The sequence below is a fragment of the Pongo abelii genome, chromosome 2 (genome assembly GCF_028885655.2).
Source record: "Pongo abelii isolate AG06213 chromosome 2, NHGRI_mPonAbe1-v2.0_pri, whole genome shotgun sequence".
NCBI classification, from domain to species: domain Eukaryota; kingdom Metazoa; phylum Chordata; class Mammalia; order Primates; family Hominidae; genus Pongo; species Pongo abelii.
This window is the reverse complement of record NC_085928.1, coordinates 140158081-140175818: the sequence shown is the minus strand read 5'-3', so window position 1 is coordinate 140175818 and position 17738 is coordinate 140158081. Positions and strand designations below refer to the sequence as shown.

At 35.8% G+C, this 17738-nt stretch overlaps 1 protein-coding gene across 4 annotated transcripts in view; it reads left to right on the top strand.

Moving 5' to 3' along the window:
• Positions 1-17738, top strand: part of PIK3R4 (phosphoinositide-3-kinase regulatory subunit 4) — a 96331-nt gene that overhangs the window by 50750 nt on the left and 27843 nt on the right. For all 4 annotated transcript variants that reach the window (XR_010139098.1, XM_063721574.1, XM_054550318.2 and 1 more), the window contains 3 exon segments: positions 9800-9964; positions 13979-14190; positions 16033-16164. Coding sequence is in view for 3 of the 4 variants with exons in the window: in XM_063721574.1 (XP_063577644.1) it covers positions 9800-9964; positions 13979-14190; positions 16033-16164 (509 nt within the window). In the remaining variant the exon portion in view is untranslated.

The following is a 17738-nucleotide window of genomic DNA, read 5'->3' as shown; positions in this document are numbered from 1 at the left end:
TATCCGTTTATAGTATTCTAACTTATATTTTCTATGTTTTCTTCTTGTGCTACCTTATTTCTGGCTCATTCAGCTTCTCAATTTTAGGGGAGATGGATGCATTTGGTATTTGTTGAAATTGGGGTGGTAGTAAAATATCTAAATGGAGTTCTATCACAGTGAAAACTTAAAACAATATGAGCAGTACAAAATAAAGTTGTCAATGTTAGGGTTACATATTTTGGAGTCACTGGTAGTGTTGAAAGTTAACGTTTTTGAGTGGCTATGAAGTAAAGGGAATATGAAGGGCAACAAAAGCCTGATGTCTGAATCTTAGGAAGTTGAATTTTTGGAACAGGAAGAGAGGGGCAAGAAAGGGAAAGAGAAGAAACCATTTAAGTTAATATTATAAACTACAATGAAAGAGAAAACTTATGAAAAGAATATGTAGGCCTCTCTCAATGAGACAAAAACCCTACTAGCATGAAAACCTCATAATGCCATTGGTGCACTCTCATACAGTGTCCTCTGGTGGAATGCAATTGATACCTCTTTCCTGGAGGTTTTTTTTACAATATAGGTATCACAAGCCTTTATGATGTACATATCCTAAGGAAGTAACTAAGAATCAACTCAGATTTAGTTTCAAGACTGTTCAGATTGATTTTCTTTATAATAGCAAAAAATTAGGAGCAAACTAAAAGTTCAGCAGCAGTTATCAATGAAAGATAATTGTGTTTTTTAAAATTAGGTTTAAGAAGAGCATATGGGGTTTCTATTTTGAAATGGCAGAGTAAGGACCTCCAAAAATCTGTTCCTCCATAAAGCAATGAGAATACTGGCAAAGACTGTCAAAGTCAACTTTCTGAGAACTTTGGAAATCAGCTAACACCTTGCAGCAATCTAAAGTGGATTCAAGAAAAACACCTGACTCTCAGTAAGAATAGTGAGCCATGTCGTCCTTAACTTACTGTAATCTCATCCCCCTTTACCAGCTCTTTGGTAGTCTGGAAAACACCCTCACAACTATGGTAGCTATGAAAACTAGCCCCTTAGTAGCCAGTGGAGGGGTCATAATGGCATTGGAGCTCCCCAAAAGCCCATCTCCAGAGAATTGTCACTATTTGACCTCTGTGACAGCTGGCTGAAAAGTTCTATTTTCAGGGCCCATCTTTATTTGACTTGGCTCATACCTTGTTCTTTGAGAAAACTCTTACTCACAGGGCACTTGTTGAAACTAATCAGCACCATTTATTTAACACAGCAGTCATCTTGAGGTGGCATCAGGAGGCTGACAGAAAGCTTAAAAGGAAGAACTGGGTAATGAGATGTCCATATGGGCCTTTGAAAAGTTTTGATCTATTCCTGGGTCCTTATCAGACCACATGTATGTGTAGAGTTGTGCACATACCCAGGAAGAAACTGAAAAGACCAAATTCTCATGTCTGGCTGGCTTTGAGACTCTGTGCAAGCAAGAACTGTAGACTAAAGCAGAGATGTAAAATGCTTGATGGAGTGCTGAAGGTGTGCCACAACATAAACAAAACCCTCACTTAATTGTTCACGGCATTGAAAGAAATACCTGCCAGTTATTAGGTGATCACTTACCTAACTGAACAGAGACTTCAGTGGCCACATATGACAAAGAATACAGACTTTATAGAATTAGTGGAGGTAAGTCATTAAACAAACAAATAGCAACACTTTAGAATCTTATTTCCAAAATTGACACATTATATTAATTTTGAATGCACAGTTTTGAACAAAAGATTACAAGTTAGGCAAAGAAACAAGTAAGGATGGCTTATACATAGGAAAAAACCTTACTAGACATAGATTTTAAATCAGCTATTAAAAATATGTGTAAAGAACTAAAACCATGTCTAATATTTAAAGGAAAGTATGAGAACAATGTCTAACCAAATAGACAATATCAATAAAGAGACAGAAATCATAAAATAGAAATTCTGGAACTGAAAAGTATAATAACTGAAAAAATTTGCTGGAGAGCTTCAATAGCAGATTTCCACTGATAAGAGCAAAAAATCAGAGAATTTGAAGATGGTTGATATTATCCAGTCAGAGGTACAAAGAAGAAAAGAATAAAGAAAAATGAATAGAGCCTCAGAGACCTGTGGTGCACTATCAAGCATTCTCATACATGCATAATAAAAGTTCCAGAAGGAGAGGAGAGAGAAAAGGGGACAGAAAGAATATTTGAGGAAATAATGGCTGAGAACTTTTCATGTTTGATGGAAAACATTAATCTGCAGACCCAAGAATTCAATGAACTCTAAATAGGACAAAATCAAGGGAGCCATACCTGGACACATCATAAACTGTTGGAAGACAAAGACAGAATTTTGAAAGCGGAGAGAGAAAAGTGACTCATCACATACAAGGGATGTTCTATAAAATTAACAGTTGATTTTTAAGTCAGAAATGATAGAGGCCAGAAGTCAGTGTGTTGAAAGGAAAAGACTGTCGACCAATAATTCTGTGGCAGTAAAATTGTCCTTCAGAAACCAAGGAGAAATTAAGACATTTCAAGATAAATAAAAAGAGGGAATTTATTGCCAGCAGATTTGCCCTAAAAGAAATACTAAAGGGAGTCCTTTATACTGAAATGAAAGAATATGATACAGTAACTTCAATCCATATAAAGAAATGAAGAGCACCAGTAAAGATGACATAAGTAAATATAAAAATACAAATTATTTTTGTTTGTAACTCTTTTTACCTGCTATCTGATTTTGAAAGATGACTGCATAAAGAGATAATTAGAAGACTGCGTCAATGGGCTTATAACATGTAGATATGTAATTTGTATGACAATAGTTATACATATGAGGGAGGAGGGAAGAGACATATTAGAGCAAAGTTTTTATGTATTGCTGAAATTAAATTGGTATTAATTTGATTATTTTAAGATGTTCATTGTATTCTCAGACCAACCACAGCTTATAAATGTAATCACAAGGCAGAGTTGGTAGAAAGGGTGAAAAAACATGATCCAACTATATGCTATGTATGATAGACACACTTTAGATTTAAAGACATAAATAGACTGAAAGTAAAAGAATTGAAAATATAAACCATGGAAATAGTACCTAAGAAATAGTTAGGCCAGGTGCAGTGGCTCATGCCTGTAATCCCAAGCACTTTGGGAGGCTAAGGCGGTGGATCACCTGAGATCAGGAGTTCCGAGACTAGCCTGGCCAACATGGCAAAACCATGACTCTACTAAAAATACAAAAAAATTTTGCCAGGCGTGGTGGCACGCGCCTGTAGTTCCAGCTACTCGGGAGGCTGAGGTAGGAGAATTGCTTGAACCCAGGAGGTGGGGGTTGCACTGAGCTGAGATTGTGCCACTGCACTCCAGCTTGGGTGAGAGAGCGAGACTCCATCTCAAAAAAAAAAAAAAAAAAAAAGCTGGAGTGGCCAATGTCAGATAGAACATAAACTTTAAGGCAAAAATTACTCCTAGAGACAACCAAGGAGATTTTATAATGGTAAAAGGATCAGTTCATCAGGAAGACATAACAATTACAAACATACTTAACAGCAGAGCCCCAAAAACACACTAAGCAAAAACCGATAGAATTGAAGGGAAAAATAGATAATTCAGTTATAATAGTGGGAGCCTTTAATAGCTTATTTTCAAGATGGATAGAACAACTAAGCATAAGATCAGCAAAGAAATAGAAAATGTGAGCAACACTACAAACCAACCAGATTTAACAAGTATCAGTAGAATACTCCACTCAGGAACAGCAGAATATAAATCTTCCTTAAGTGTACATGTAATCTTTTCTATATTTAACCATATATTAGGTCACAAAACAAACCTCAATAAATTTAAAAGGATTGAAAACATATGAAATATGTTTGTTAACCAAATTGGAATGAAACTAGTATCAGTAACGGAAAGGAAGTTGGGAAATTCTGAAATACATGGAGATTAAACAACATATGGCTAAATACCCAGCATTTCAAAGGGAAATTAGAAAATACTTTGAGATGAATAAAAATGGGAACAGCATACTAAAACTTGGATAATGCATCTAGAGGAGTACTAAAAGGGAAATTTATCACTGTAAACATTTATATTAAAAAAGAAGAAAGATCCCAAATTAGTAATTTAACCCTAACCTTAAGAAACTAGAAAAATAGCAAACTTAAAGCAAGTAGAAAGGAATGATAAAGACTAAAGAGGAAATAAATGAAATAGAATAGAAAAACAAAAACCAGCAAAAGTAGAAATTGGTTGGTTGTAAAGATAACAAAATTGACACATCTTTACTATAGGGATCAATAAAAAGAGAGGACTCAAGTTACTAAAAACAGGAATTGAAGGGGGCACATTACTACTAACTTGACAGAAATAAAAAAAGAGTACTATGAAGGGAATACCATGAACAATTGTATGCCAACAAATTGGATAACCTAGGTGAAATGGATGAAATCCTAGAAAGACACAAGCTGCTGAAAATGACTAAAGAAGAAATATAAAATCTGAATAGACCTATAATAAGAAATTAGTAATCAAAAAACCTCCCACAAAGCCCCGGCTGAGATAGCTTTATGGTGTATTCTACCAAAGGTTTAAAGAATTACAGTAGTTCTCCCTTATGTGTGGAAGAGACAATTCAAGACCCCTAGTGGATGTCCCAAACCTCAGATAGTACCAAACCTTATGTATACTGTGGTTTTTGTTATGTGTACATATCTGTGATAAAGTTTAATTTATAAATTAGGCACAGTAAGAGATCAACAACACTAATAGAACAATTACAACAATATATTTTAATAAAAGTTATGTGAATAGAGTCTCTGTCTCTCAAAATGTCTTACTGTTCTGTACTCACCCTTCTTGTGATTATCAGTCTAATAACTGGGACAGCTACTAAGTGACTGACTGATCAACTAGCAGGTAATGTATTCAGCTGGATAAAGGAATGATTAAAGTCTTGGGCAGGAGGGAACAGGATAGTGTGAGATTTTATCACACTACTCAGAATGGTGCACAATTCAAAACATGAATTGTTTATTCTGGAATTTCCATTTAATATTTTCTGACTGCGGTTGACCACAGGTAACTGAAACCAGGAAAAGTGAAACTGTGGATAAGAAGGGACTAATGTAACGTCCATTCTTCAAAAACTCTTCCAAAACATAAATGAGGGAACACTTCTTAACTCATCCTTTGAAGCAGATGTCAATCTGATACTGCAGCCAGATAAACAGTTCACAAGGAAGCTATAGACCAATACCCATAATTAATATAGGTGTAAAAATCTACCACAAAATAATAGTAAACTGAATCCAACATGTAAAAAATAATATCATGACCAAGTACAATTTATCTCAGGAATATAAGGTTGGTTCAACATATGAAAATCAATTAATGAATGTACCATATTAATAGAATAAAGGGTAAAGACCAAATGGTCATCTCAACAAACTCTCAGAAAGTATTTGACAAAGTCCAGTATCATTTTATGATTATAACCAACTCAACAAACCAATTAGTAATAGAAAAGAATGAATAAAGGCCATCTACAACAAAAAACCCTACAGCTAACATTGTACTTAATGTTAAAAGACTGAAAGCTTTCCCCCTAAGATGAAGAGTTAGACAAGAATGTCCACTTTTGCCACTTATTTGAATACTGTACTGGAGGTTCTAGCCAGGACATTTGGGTAAGAAAAAGAAATTGAAGGCATGCAAATTGGAAAGGAGAAAGTAAAACTTTCTGTTAGTAGCCAGCATGATCATGTATATGGAGAATTAGCAATAATTAAACAATAATTGTTTTAAAAACTTACTAGAACAACAAAGTTGCAGAATACAAGATGAATATATAAAAATCACTTGCATTTCTATATGGTAGCAATGAATAGTCCAAACATGAATTTAAGAAACCATCCATTTACAGTAGTATCAAAATGAACAAAATACTTGGGAATAAATTTTACACAAGAAAGTATAAGATTTGTATACTGAAAAATACTAAAGATCATTGAAAAAAATTAAAGAAGACTCAAATGAATAGAAAGAAACCCCATGTTCATGCAATGGAATACTTAATATCATTAAGATGGCAGACCTCTTAATGTACAGATGCGATGCCATCTCTGTGGAATTTCTAGCTGCCTTTTTTTTCCCCTGAAATCGATGATCTGATCCTAAAATCCATAAAGAATTACAAGAGACTCAGAATAACCAAAACAATATTGAAAGAAAAGAACCAGATTGAAGGACTCACACTTCTGTATTTCAAAACTTGCTACAAAGCTACAGTAAATTAAGACAGTGTAGTATGGGCATAAGGATGGACATATAGATCATGTCTATGTCTATGTCTGTGTCATATATTCATGGAATAGAACTGACATGCAGAAGTACATTTATGGTCATTTTTTTTTTGACAGAGGTGTCAGGATAATTCAATGGGGAAAAGAATGGCCTTTAGAACAAGCAGTGCTGGGATTACAGGGTTTCCACATGCAAAAAGATGAATTTCAGTAGACTTATTCAAAATGGATCATAGACTAAATGTAAGAACTAAAACCATAAAACTTAGAAGAAAACATAGGCATGTAAATCTTCATGACCATGGATTAGGCAAGGATTTCTGAGAAATTACATGAAAAACACAAGTAACAAAGGAAAAAATAGACAAATGGGACTTCATCAATGTTATAAACCTTTGTGCTTCAAAGGACTCTATCAAGAAAGTGAAAAGACAATCCACAGAATGGGAGAAATAACTTATATATCATATCTGATAAAGATCTATTATTTAAAATGTATAAAGAACACTTACAACTCAACAATAAAAAGACATGACCCAATTAAAAAGCAAATGATGTGAATAGATGTTTCTCCAAATAGGACCAATGAGCACATGAAATGATGCTCCTTAGTCACTAGAGAAATGTAAATCAAAACCACAGTGAGATACTACTTCACACCCACTACAATGGCTATAGTAAAAAAGGCAGTAACCAGTGTTAGGATGTGGAGAAATTGAAAGCTTTATACATTGCTGGTGAGAATGTAAAAACAGTGCAGTAACTTTGGAAAACAGTTTGGTAGCCTTTCAAAATGGTAGACATAGAGTTACCATATGACCCTATCATTCCATTCCTAGCTATATACCCAAGACAGTTGAGAACATATGTTCACACAAAAATCTGTACACATGTTCACAGCAGCATTATTCATAATAGCCAAAAAATTGAAATTATGATAAATAAAATGTGGTATATCTATACAGTTGAAAACCAGCCATAAAACGGAATGAAGTACTGCTACATGTTATAATGTGAGTAAACCTTGAAAACAGTATGCTAAGTGAAAGTAGCCAGATCCAAAGGCCACATATTGTATGATTTCATTTATATTAAGTATTCAGATAGATAAATCCATAGAGACACAAAGTAGATTAGTAATTGCCAGGTGCTGGGGGAAGGGAGCATTGGGAAGAGACAGCTAATGGATACAGGGTTTCTTTTGGGTATGCTGAAAATGTTCTGGAATTAGATAATGGTGATAGTTGTAAAATGTGGTGACTTCATAAACCCCTTTAAAAGGGTAAATTTGGTGATATGTGAATTATATGTCAATATTACAAGAGATGGGGAGAGAGAGCCTAAGTGTGTGTGAGAGACCAAGCATGTTGGCACTCCCATCTCTGCCATTGCTTGTCACTGGCTGTCTTTACTCATTTACAGTACTGATTGGGTCCCTGTGGGCATTATGTTTGAGACATTTGTCCACACAAAGACTTATACACAAATGTTTATAGCAGCGTTATTCATAATGGCCAAAAGGTAGAAATGACTCACATGTTTATCAGCAGATGAATGGATAAGCAAAATGTGATGTAGCTGTACAATGGAATAATATTAAGCCTAGAAATGAATGAGGTATTACATACCATACCATAAACTTTGACGTTATGTTATGTGAAAGAAGCTTGATAATAAAAGACCACACAATGTATCATTGTATTTATATGAAATGTCCAGAACAGGGAAATTCATAGAAAATAAAGTTGATTAGTTGTTGCCAAAGGCTAGGGAGAGGAGTAAATAAGGAGTGAATGCTAATGGGTATGAGGACAGCTTATTTTTTAATTTCTTATAATTAATGAAAATGGTCTGGAATTACTGGTGATCTTTGCAGAATTCTGTTAATATACTAAAAATCATTGAATTGTGCACTTTAAAATCTACTTTATGGTATTTGAAAATCATTTCAGCAAAGCTGTTATTAAGAAAAACAACTAGGCCAGGTGCGGTGGCTCACATCTGTAATCCCAGCACTTTGGGAGGCTGAGGCAGGCGGATCACTAGGTTGGGAGATCGAGACCATCCTGGCTAACATGGTGAAACCCCGCCTCTACTAAAAATACAAAAAAATTAGCTGGGTGTGGTGGTGGGTGCCTGTAGTCCCAGCTATTCAGGAGGCTGAGTCAGGAGAATGGCCTGAACCTGGGAGGCAGAGCTTGCAGTGAGCCCAGATCACACCACTGTACTCCAGCCTGGGTAACAGAGTGAGACTCTGTCTCAGAAAAAAAAAAAAAAAACAACTAGAGAGAGATATTGATAAAATATATGAAATATTACAGATTTTTTTTTAAAAAACAAGTGTGAATGTATTGTAATATGTATAGAAAACCTTTTGAAGGATATGTAACAAAATGTTAAGTGTTTCTGGGTGCTATTATTATAAATGTTTTTACATTTCTGTATTTAGTACACTTAATATGCATTAACTTTTATAATAAAGTGAAATAAATTACACAAGATAGATGAATGTGTTCGGTGTTTAGGGGCTTTTGACCTTTTAGAGGTATGGCCCCTTAGAAGCGTAGAGTTGCAGTCTGTGTGGAGGGTAATGGAGGAGGGAGTTTGTGATAATGGAGGTCCCCTGTGTAGATGATATATTCAAGAAGTTTGGCAGTGAATTGAAAGAGTAGAAAACACAGCTTGAGAGGTCAGCATATGTGTGGGAGGGACTGAATATTATAATTTTGCATTTATGAATGTTTTATGGTTTACATATTACCTGATTTTCCCTATGGTCCAGTTAGGGAAATAGGTCAGTACTTGTTTTGTAGATGAGTAAACTGAGGCATACAACTGGTTAAGTAGTTTGACCAACATCATATAAGTAGTTGGTAGTGGAAGTCCTTGATTCCAAAGCCAATACTTTTCCTTCTGTGCCAAGCTGTGTGATAGAATAACTGAAGGGCGTAAGAGTGAGGGTTTAAGATATTCCAAGACTTGAAGGAGATAGGATCAGGACCACAGGTATGGGAGTTCTCATTAGAAAAGAGTTCAAAACTAGCCTGGGTAACATGGCGAAACCCCATCTCTACAAAAAATTAGCCAGGCATGGTGATGCACGCCTGTAGTCGCAGCTGCCAGGGTAGCTGAGGTGGGAGGATCATTTGAGCCCAGGAGGTCGAGGCTGCAGTAAGCTGTGATCGCACCACTGGCCACTATACTCCAGCCTGGGCAACAGAGTGAGACCCTGTCTCAAAAAAAAAAAAAAAAAAAAAGAGAGGAGAAGGAGGGATAGTCTATGATAGGAGAGAGAAGTGTGTGCAGATGGCCATTTGAAAATATTGGAAGAAAAGGCGATTTTTGTAACAGTTCTTTTGAGAGGAAATTTTTGTTTTTGTCCTGAGATCAGGGAGATTAAATGGACCTCAAAGTAATAATTTTGCTTGCTAATGGCCATGTGGATATTTAACATTAGCAGTGACATTGTTTCATAAATGAATTTTATTTTTCTTTCATTCAGATCTATTCTTACATACAGCCGAGTTGGAGGACGAGTCAAGACGCTCACATTCTGCCAAGGCTCCCACTATTTAGCCATAGCATCTGATAATGGTGCTGTCCAGCTTCTTGGAATTGAGGCTTCTAAGCTGCCCAAGTCTCCTAAAATCCATCCTCTACAAAGCAGGTATCTTATCTTTTGTCTTTTTTAAACATTGTATTTAGTGCACTACAGTACCTTAAGTCTCCTTTCTACCCTGCAATGTAGTTGGGATCAGTTGAGGGCCTCTTACATTGCACTTCTTTTTTTAAGCCCATAAAATAAAATAAATAAAATTTTAAAAATGTGCTTCCAGCTCAAAACTGTCAAATGTGGTTAGTCTCAGAAGACGGTATCTATGTATCTTCTGCAAACTTGTCAAGAGGTGAAAGGGGCAGCTTTGAACTTGCAGCTCATCCCAGTCTAGAATTTGTCTGAATAACCTAAAATTACCAGTTATATCTTCTGTCTCAGCTACTAAAAACACAACTCTGCCTGATTTTGAGAATGTGAGTGTTCTTCATTAAGGAAACTCAAATGTCAGCATTCCGTTGCTTGGCATTAAAATCTCTGAAGTTGATGGGGACATGGAGAAGAGCATTTAGACAGATGATTTGCTTATCATTTTAAAACAAAATACTAGTGGTTTTATTTAAGAATTTTCTTCATTTTTTATAAATTGTGGTTGCTTGCAGATTAAATGCATACAAGGTAAGATATTTAAAGACAAAGCAGGACAATTTTTGACCAATGTGTGTTACACACTGAAGATTTCAAAGACAAGGTATGTTATGCTTTAAGAATTTACAGTCTAGTGGGAGAAATAGACAAGTGAACAGACAATTTCAGTGCAATGTGGTAATTTTTACATGGATAACGAGCCAGCTTGAAAGGGAAGACAACAGGCAAGACCAGGTGTGAGTTAGCCAGGTGAAGGAAGGTGGTTAAGAAGGGCCAGGTGGAGGTGGTGGACCCCACAGAAGAAAGCAAAATAAGCCATGGCCAGTAGGTAGCTTAAGGCAGAAAGGGATATTTGTTGCATCACCTGGGCTTTTGTTTTGTTTTGTTTTGTTTTGCTTTTGCATTTAAAAAGATTTTCCACACATTCATTGAACAGATTTAAGCAGCTTTTGTCCAGGACATATTCTTTATGGCCTTTAATAACAAATACCTGCCTATTTTTAAGAAAATCTGTTTCAGCAGATGATGTCTGTATAGTAACATATCTATTGAGTTTCATGTAAATTATTTAATAACTTGGCATAGTGAGCCCACAGGCCACACACGCAGACAGACATGCACATTCAGTGCACGGTTGTCTCTCAGCCAACGGCACTTTTCACTGTAAATGTTACTGTCTTAAAGCAAACACTAGATAACTACCTAACTACCTAGATAAGGAGACTGGCAGGGTGTTTAGCTTTTACTCTGCCTCACAGTATGTGCTTCAAAGAAACTTTGCCATAAGGTCATAAGTTTTTGATTGTTTTGGTTATATCAACTGTTGTCATAGATAGCTCTTACTAATTAGAATTTGTGGAAGGAACCATTTTACATTTTACTTGGCAGTTGGATTTTTTCATCACTCCTCAATGGGAAAATATGGTCAAAATTAGAATATTTGTAAGTACAAGTGTTTATCCAAGGGTTAGCAGACTACAGCTTGCAGTATGGTCCGTAAAATAAGAATGATGTTTGCATTTTTAAAGGGTTGCAAAAATAAAAATAATATTCAACAGGAATGTATGGGATTCATAAAGCCTAAAATATTTACAATCTGACTCCTTACAGATGATGTTTGCTGACCTCTGATCTAAAAGATAAAACTAAAACTGCCTGTATGAATGCATGATATGTATGAATAAAGGAGACTGGCCAATGTTTTATGATGTTCATTTTAGTTTTAAAAATGCCTCAGCTTGAAAAAAACTAGTACACTTATACAGTAGAATAATAATCTGCATTATAAAGGAATGAATTATTGACTCATGCAACAACATTGATGAATCTTAAATGCATTTTGCTAATTAACCCACTTAACTGTATACCACAAAAAGTGAATTTAAATGTATGTAAAATTTAAAAAGTTAACCAGGATGTAAGGGGAAAGATGGAATGCAGTCTGTGACAAATTAATCTGTTTTACAAGTGAATCACATAATCACATTGAAGGGCATGGCGAATAAAGGAGTAACTTTGGAAAACAGTTTTTAAATTTGACACTGGGAGGCTAATGACAAAAGGAACTCAACTCAAACATTGTATTCTAGTTGGTTGTTTTTCACAGGGTTAACAATTTCATTTTAACAGTTTCAGGTTTAACAATTCTGAAACTTTACCCTTCGTTTGTATACTTGGGTTGAACAAATAAGTAAATGTATTGTTATGAGAGCCAGGTTTGTCACTGTTAGAGAAAGGTATTACAGATGAATGAACTCTGGTGCTAGATAGGAGTTGGAGATTATCAGTATGGACTCATGATATTTGTGTATGCATAGGCATAAATATATACATGTATACAAACACACGAACAGATACAGAAATATAGATGTGTCCACATGCCTGAAGTAGTATACATAATATATCTTTTAGCTCTGGCCATTGAGAGGAACTAGAAGCAGGCACACTGCCATAGCAATGAACACATAGGGCTTAGATTTTTGTTTCTAAATACCATTCTTCAATAAAAGGAACTAGTACTTCTAGAACTGGTTGATTCCAGGTGTGTGGGGAAAATAAAACAAGCCTGGAGCATCTTGTGGTGTCAAAAAATTAGGAAGTATTAAAAAAGTACATTGAAAGGGCACAAGAGCTAACATGAAAGAGCTTCCAGTGGGCAAAGTTGGAACAACTTGGGCAACAAAATAAATAATTGTAGTATTAGATTGTAACTCAAAGAATAAAATAAGTATCTATGAATCCATAGTGATATAAATAAGTGAATAAATAAGTTTATGGGGAAGAAGTGACAACTTACAGAAGAATCCCAGGCAACTAATGTAGAAGGACTGAGGGAAACAAAAAATCACCATTAGCTCACCACAGGCATGCTCCCTCAAATGGATGTTAAAATTAGTGGGCCAAAGTTAAAGCAGAAACAGAATTTTTGCATTGTCTCAAAGTATTTTTGCCAAATATTGAGTAATTATAAAGGGAAAAAATGTTTACAATGGAGAATCCTAGCAGACACCAGCTTAATTCACATGATTCAAGTTAACATCATAAGTGATTCAGGTTAAACATTTCTAATCTGAAAATCCAAAATGCTCCAAAAACTGTAAGTTTTTGAATGCTAATATGATGTCACAAGTGAAAAATTCCACACCTGACTTCATGGGACAGGTTGCAGTTAAAACTTTGTCTCATGCACAAAAGTATTTTGTACAAAATTACCATCAGGCTAGGTGTATAAGGTATATATGAAACAAATGAATTTCATGTTTAGACTTGGGTCCCATTCCCAAGATACCTCATTATGTATATGCAAATATTTCATGCTAAAAAAAGAAAAAAAACCCCAAAATCTGAAAGAGTTGTGGTTGTGAGCATTTTGGCTAAGTGATAATTAACCTGTACATGCTAACATCCGGTCCTCCCTCAAATGATGCACTGAGAAGGGCACATCACTTCTGTGGTATCTTTCCCAATAAGGCATAATTTCAGGATAATAATGAGAAAACGTCAAACAAACCCAAATTGAGGAACATTCTCTAAAATAACCAGTAGTCTTCAAAAATATCAAGGTCATGAAAGACTGAGGAACTGTCACAGATTGGAAATTTAATATTGCCCTGTATTATCCTGGATTGGATCCTGGAATAGTAAAAGGACACTATTGGGAAAACTGATAAAATCAGAATACATTCTGTACTCTAATTACTAGTATTATACCAAGGTTAATTTCCTAGTTTTGATAAATGTTCTATGGTTATATAAGTTGTTTACCTAAGGGGAAGCTTGAGTGAAGGATATACAGGAACTCTACTATTTTTGCAATTCTTCTCTACATCTGGAATTTTTTTAATGTGTCGGCTTTCGTTTTCTTGATAGAGTCACATAGCGCTTGTTTCTTGACTATGGATAGGATATAAAATCATCTTAAAGGGAGACTAGTGCTATGTTTTCAGTGACTGGAAACGTCTGCTTTGTGTATTTCTCTAGAATTCTAGATCAGAAGGAGGACGGTTGTGTTGTGGATATGCATCACTTCAACTCTGGGGCACAGTCTGTTCTTGCCTATGCCACTGTGAATGGCTCTCTGGTTGGCTGGGACCTTAGGTCTTCAAGCAATGCGTGGACTTTAAAGCACGATTTAAAGTCAGGCCTCATCACTTCCTTTGCTGTGGACATCCACCAATGCTGGCTCTGCATTGGTAAGCTAACTTTCAAGTCATTGGCTGGGTTTTGAATGCCACTAATGCCTGCAATTGCTGTCTTGGGAAATCAGTTTTTTCCTCTTTGTTCATTGGTAATTTTTCCCGTCTCTCTTTTTTTTCATAGTCATGTTAAAATAACTTGCAGTTTTATTTTTTTTCATTAAAAAACTGGTTTGAAAGGGTGAAATCAGTATCCTAAGGCATAAAACAGTTTCCTCATTTTCCTTGTTCTTAAATGAGGCTCCTTACTTTATAATCATTAAGTGATCAGATTTGCTGGCATTCTCTTACTCTGCCAGTGAAGCAGCAGACTTGACTTAAGGAAAACAGCATCTGAGTTTGGGCAGGCATGGTTTAAATTCCAATAGCTTTAGGCAGGTTATTTAACTCCTCTGAGGTTCAGCTATCTTCGTCTTCAAATGGGGCTAATCCTTTCAAGGGCAGCTTTGAGGATTTAATGAAGTAAAAGGATCTGTCACAGTGCCTGGTGTTGAGAGAAGAGCTAAGCAATGGTTTCTTACTTTATTGTTTGCCTTGTCTTCAAAGGCTAAAGATGAACCAAGTGATCCAGCTTGCTTAAGCAGGATTTTAAAAAATGTATTGTTGCATGATATTCCATTTTATAGATAACAATTTGTGTATCCCTCTATCCCTCAGTTGATGGATAGCTGAGTTGTTTCTAGTGTTTGGCTTTTCGGAGTCAACCTGCTGTAAATATTTGCAAATAAGTTTGTAAGGACATATATTTCCATTAATCTCAGGCATATATATACTCAAGAATGGGATTGCTGCTTTTGTAAAATTTCTTTTTTAATTGACAAACAATTGTATATATTTATGGGGTACAGTGTGTGATGTTTTGATCCATGTATTAATTGTGGGATGATTAAATCAAACTAACAAATCTATCGCCTTACATACTTATTTGCTGTGAAAACATTTAAAATTTGCTCTGTTGGCAACTTTGAAATATACACTGTATTATAATCACCATTCTGTGCAGTAGATCACTAAAGCTAATTCCTCCTAACTGAAACTTTGTACTCTTTGATCAACATTTACCCTTTTCCCATCTGCCCCTTTCTTTAAGTTTCGCGTTTTTCCCTCATGGTGTTTTGAACCTGCCGCTTGAGAAACTACCACATCTTATTCTTTTTTAGTTGGCATGCTTATTCAGAGGAATTATCTTCTGTGCTTGAATTTAGGTTTTCTAGATTCCCTAACTTGCATTTGTTACACTGTTAAGTGTGTGCCCTTTGCTTTATTACTTTTTGTATAGTTTATATGGAATGCATTTTTTTTGCCTTTTGTGTGAATAAACTGCACAGGGACAGAAAGATGTAACATACCTGTCTATAGAATGTTTAAGAGGGAAGGGCAAATGGAAACAATTGAAATCTGATGATAGCTACAAAGCTGCTGCTGCTTTGGGATTGGTAAAGTGATCATTGAATACCAGTAAAGCATCTTTGGGTATTTAAGACAATCTGAACATTTTGACTTACCAAATTCGTTTTATATCTTTTCAATAGCTTCTGTTTTTGTGGGTGCCTTTGGCAATTAATAACAATGTCAGCAACTAATAAATTTTTCATTTTCAATTTACATTATTAGTAGTAGCATTATGATAAGCACTTTATATCTCAGTTATTTAACAACCAAAGAGGTACTGTTTGAAACTGGTGGGACAGCTTCATGAGAACAAAACTTTTTTTTAAGTAACGAAGGCATTTTTCAGATAAATTCATAAAAAGCTAATACTATTTACCATTTGTATAAATGCAGCTTGATGTACTTTGAGCATTAGATGGTAATCTTTTTGTGCTTTTTCTCTTTAAGGTACAAGCAGTGGTACCATGGCTTGTTGGGACATGAGGTTCCAGTTGCCAATTTCAAGTCACTGTCATCCTTCCAGGGCTCGAATCAGGCGCCTCTCAATGCACCCTCTGTATCAGTCCTGGGTGATTGCAGGTAAGATGGAGGGCTGGCTTTCATGTGTTGGGAGATTTTCTTGGAAAGTACATAATAACCTGTTGCCAAAACTCATGTTTTTAGTTTTACTTTACATATGAACTGAATGCTTGATTCTCTTCTGATTATGGAGGTTGCCACTACTGATACCTCACTGTCATCTAATATTATGTTCAAAAATGATCTCATCAGTCACCATCATTACTCTCCATTCTTAACTGTCCACCACCATCTCCTATCCTTTTTTTCTTCTTCCTGTGTCCCCTATTTTTGTTACAGCTGCCACCATCTTCCTAGAGAGCTAAGTTAGAAACCTTGACTTATCCTTCTCTGTTGCAATTTCTTGTTGCTCTGCTTCCTTTGTGTTGCTTGAAAGCTTCCCTTCCCTTCCTTCATTGGGCACTCAAATTTTCTTGTATGGCTCCTGGGCATGACACTTGGGCAAGTCTTGAAACTGATTTTCCTCATCTTTAATATGTAGTTAAAAATACTTACCTTGTAGAGTTATAGGGAACTGAGATAAAACATGCAAAGTACATACTCTAGCACACAATTAATGCTTGATAAATAATAGCTCTTATTATTCTTATGTTTTCCCCTCAGCCCTCTTGCCTCTAGGCTCTTTGTGGTCCCTTCTTGTACACATAGTCCGTCGCATACACTGCTGCTATCAAAGTCACCATGTTGCCAAGTTCTAAGGCTATTATTGTGAGCCCTTTTCTTATTTGACTTATCATTTGATCAGTTGATTTCTATTGTTTTCAAATACTTTCCTTACCTGGTTTCAAGGACATTTTCTCTTGGTTCTCCTACTTCTTGATCTGCTAGTTCCTTCTCATCTTCCTGGCTTTTAAATTGTGGCCTGCCTCAGGACCCATTCTTTGGTCTCAACCACTTCTCCTACACTGGCTGTGTGTGTGATCTCATGCAATCTCATGCTTTAACTACTAAATTTATTCAGACTCATACCTATTTAAAATCTCTCAAGATGTCTAATAGCCATTGTAAACTCAACATGTCTAACTAAAATGAATGCTTGATTTCCTCTCTACTAAGTGTCTCCACCACTGCCTCCTACCCTGCTCTTCCTATGGTATTCTCTCAGTAAATGGCAGCTAGGTGCTCAGAAGACTGGAATTATCCTCGACTGTTCTTTTTCTCATCCCACTTCCAGTCCATTAGCCAGTCCTGTAAGTTCTATTTTAAAGTATAGCCAGAATTTGATCACTCTTCACTACCTCCATCACTATCTCCCTAGTCCAAATCACTATAATCTCTTTCCCCTATTAATGTAATATCTTCTTCACAGCCTGCTTCTGTCTGTACCTCTTAAGACCATTTTTTTCTTCTGCTCAGTACCTTCCATTGGCTTCTTGGTCCAAAAGACTTTATGGGACCGGCCTTCTTGCCACCTCTCTGACCTTTATCAGTTAGAATTCTAACAGGAAACAGTAGCACACTCAAGGTAGGATAATTTAAGAATTTATTTTCAAATAAAATTGTTTACAAAGGTTTGGGTGTAGGGGGTATTACAAAAGATAGCACAGTAATATGGGCTGGTAACAGCAGAGTAG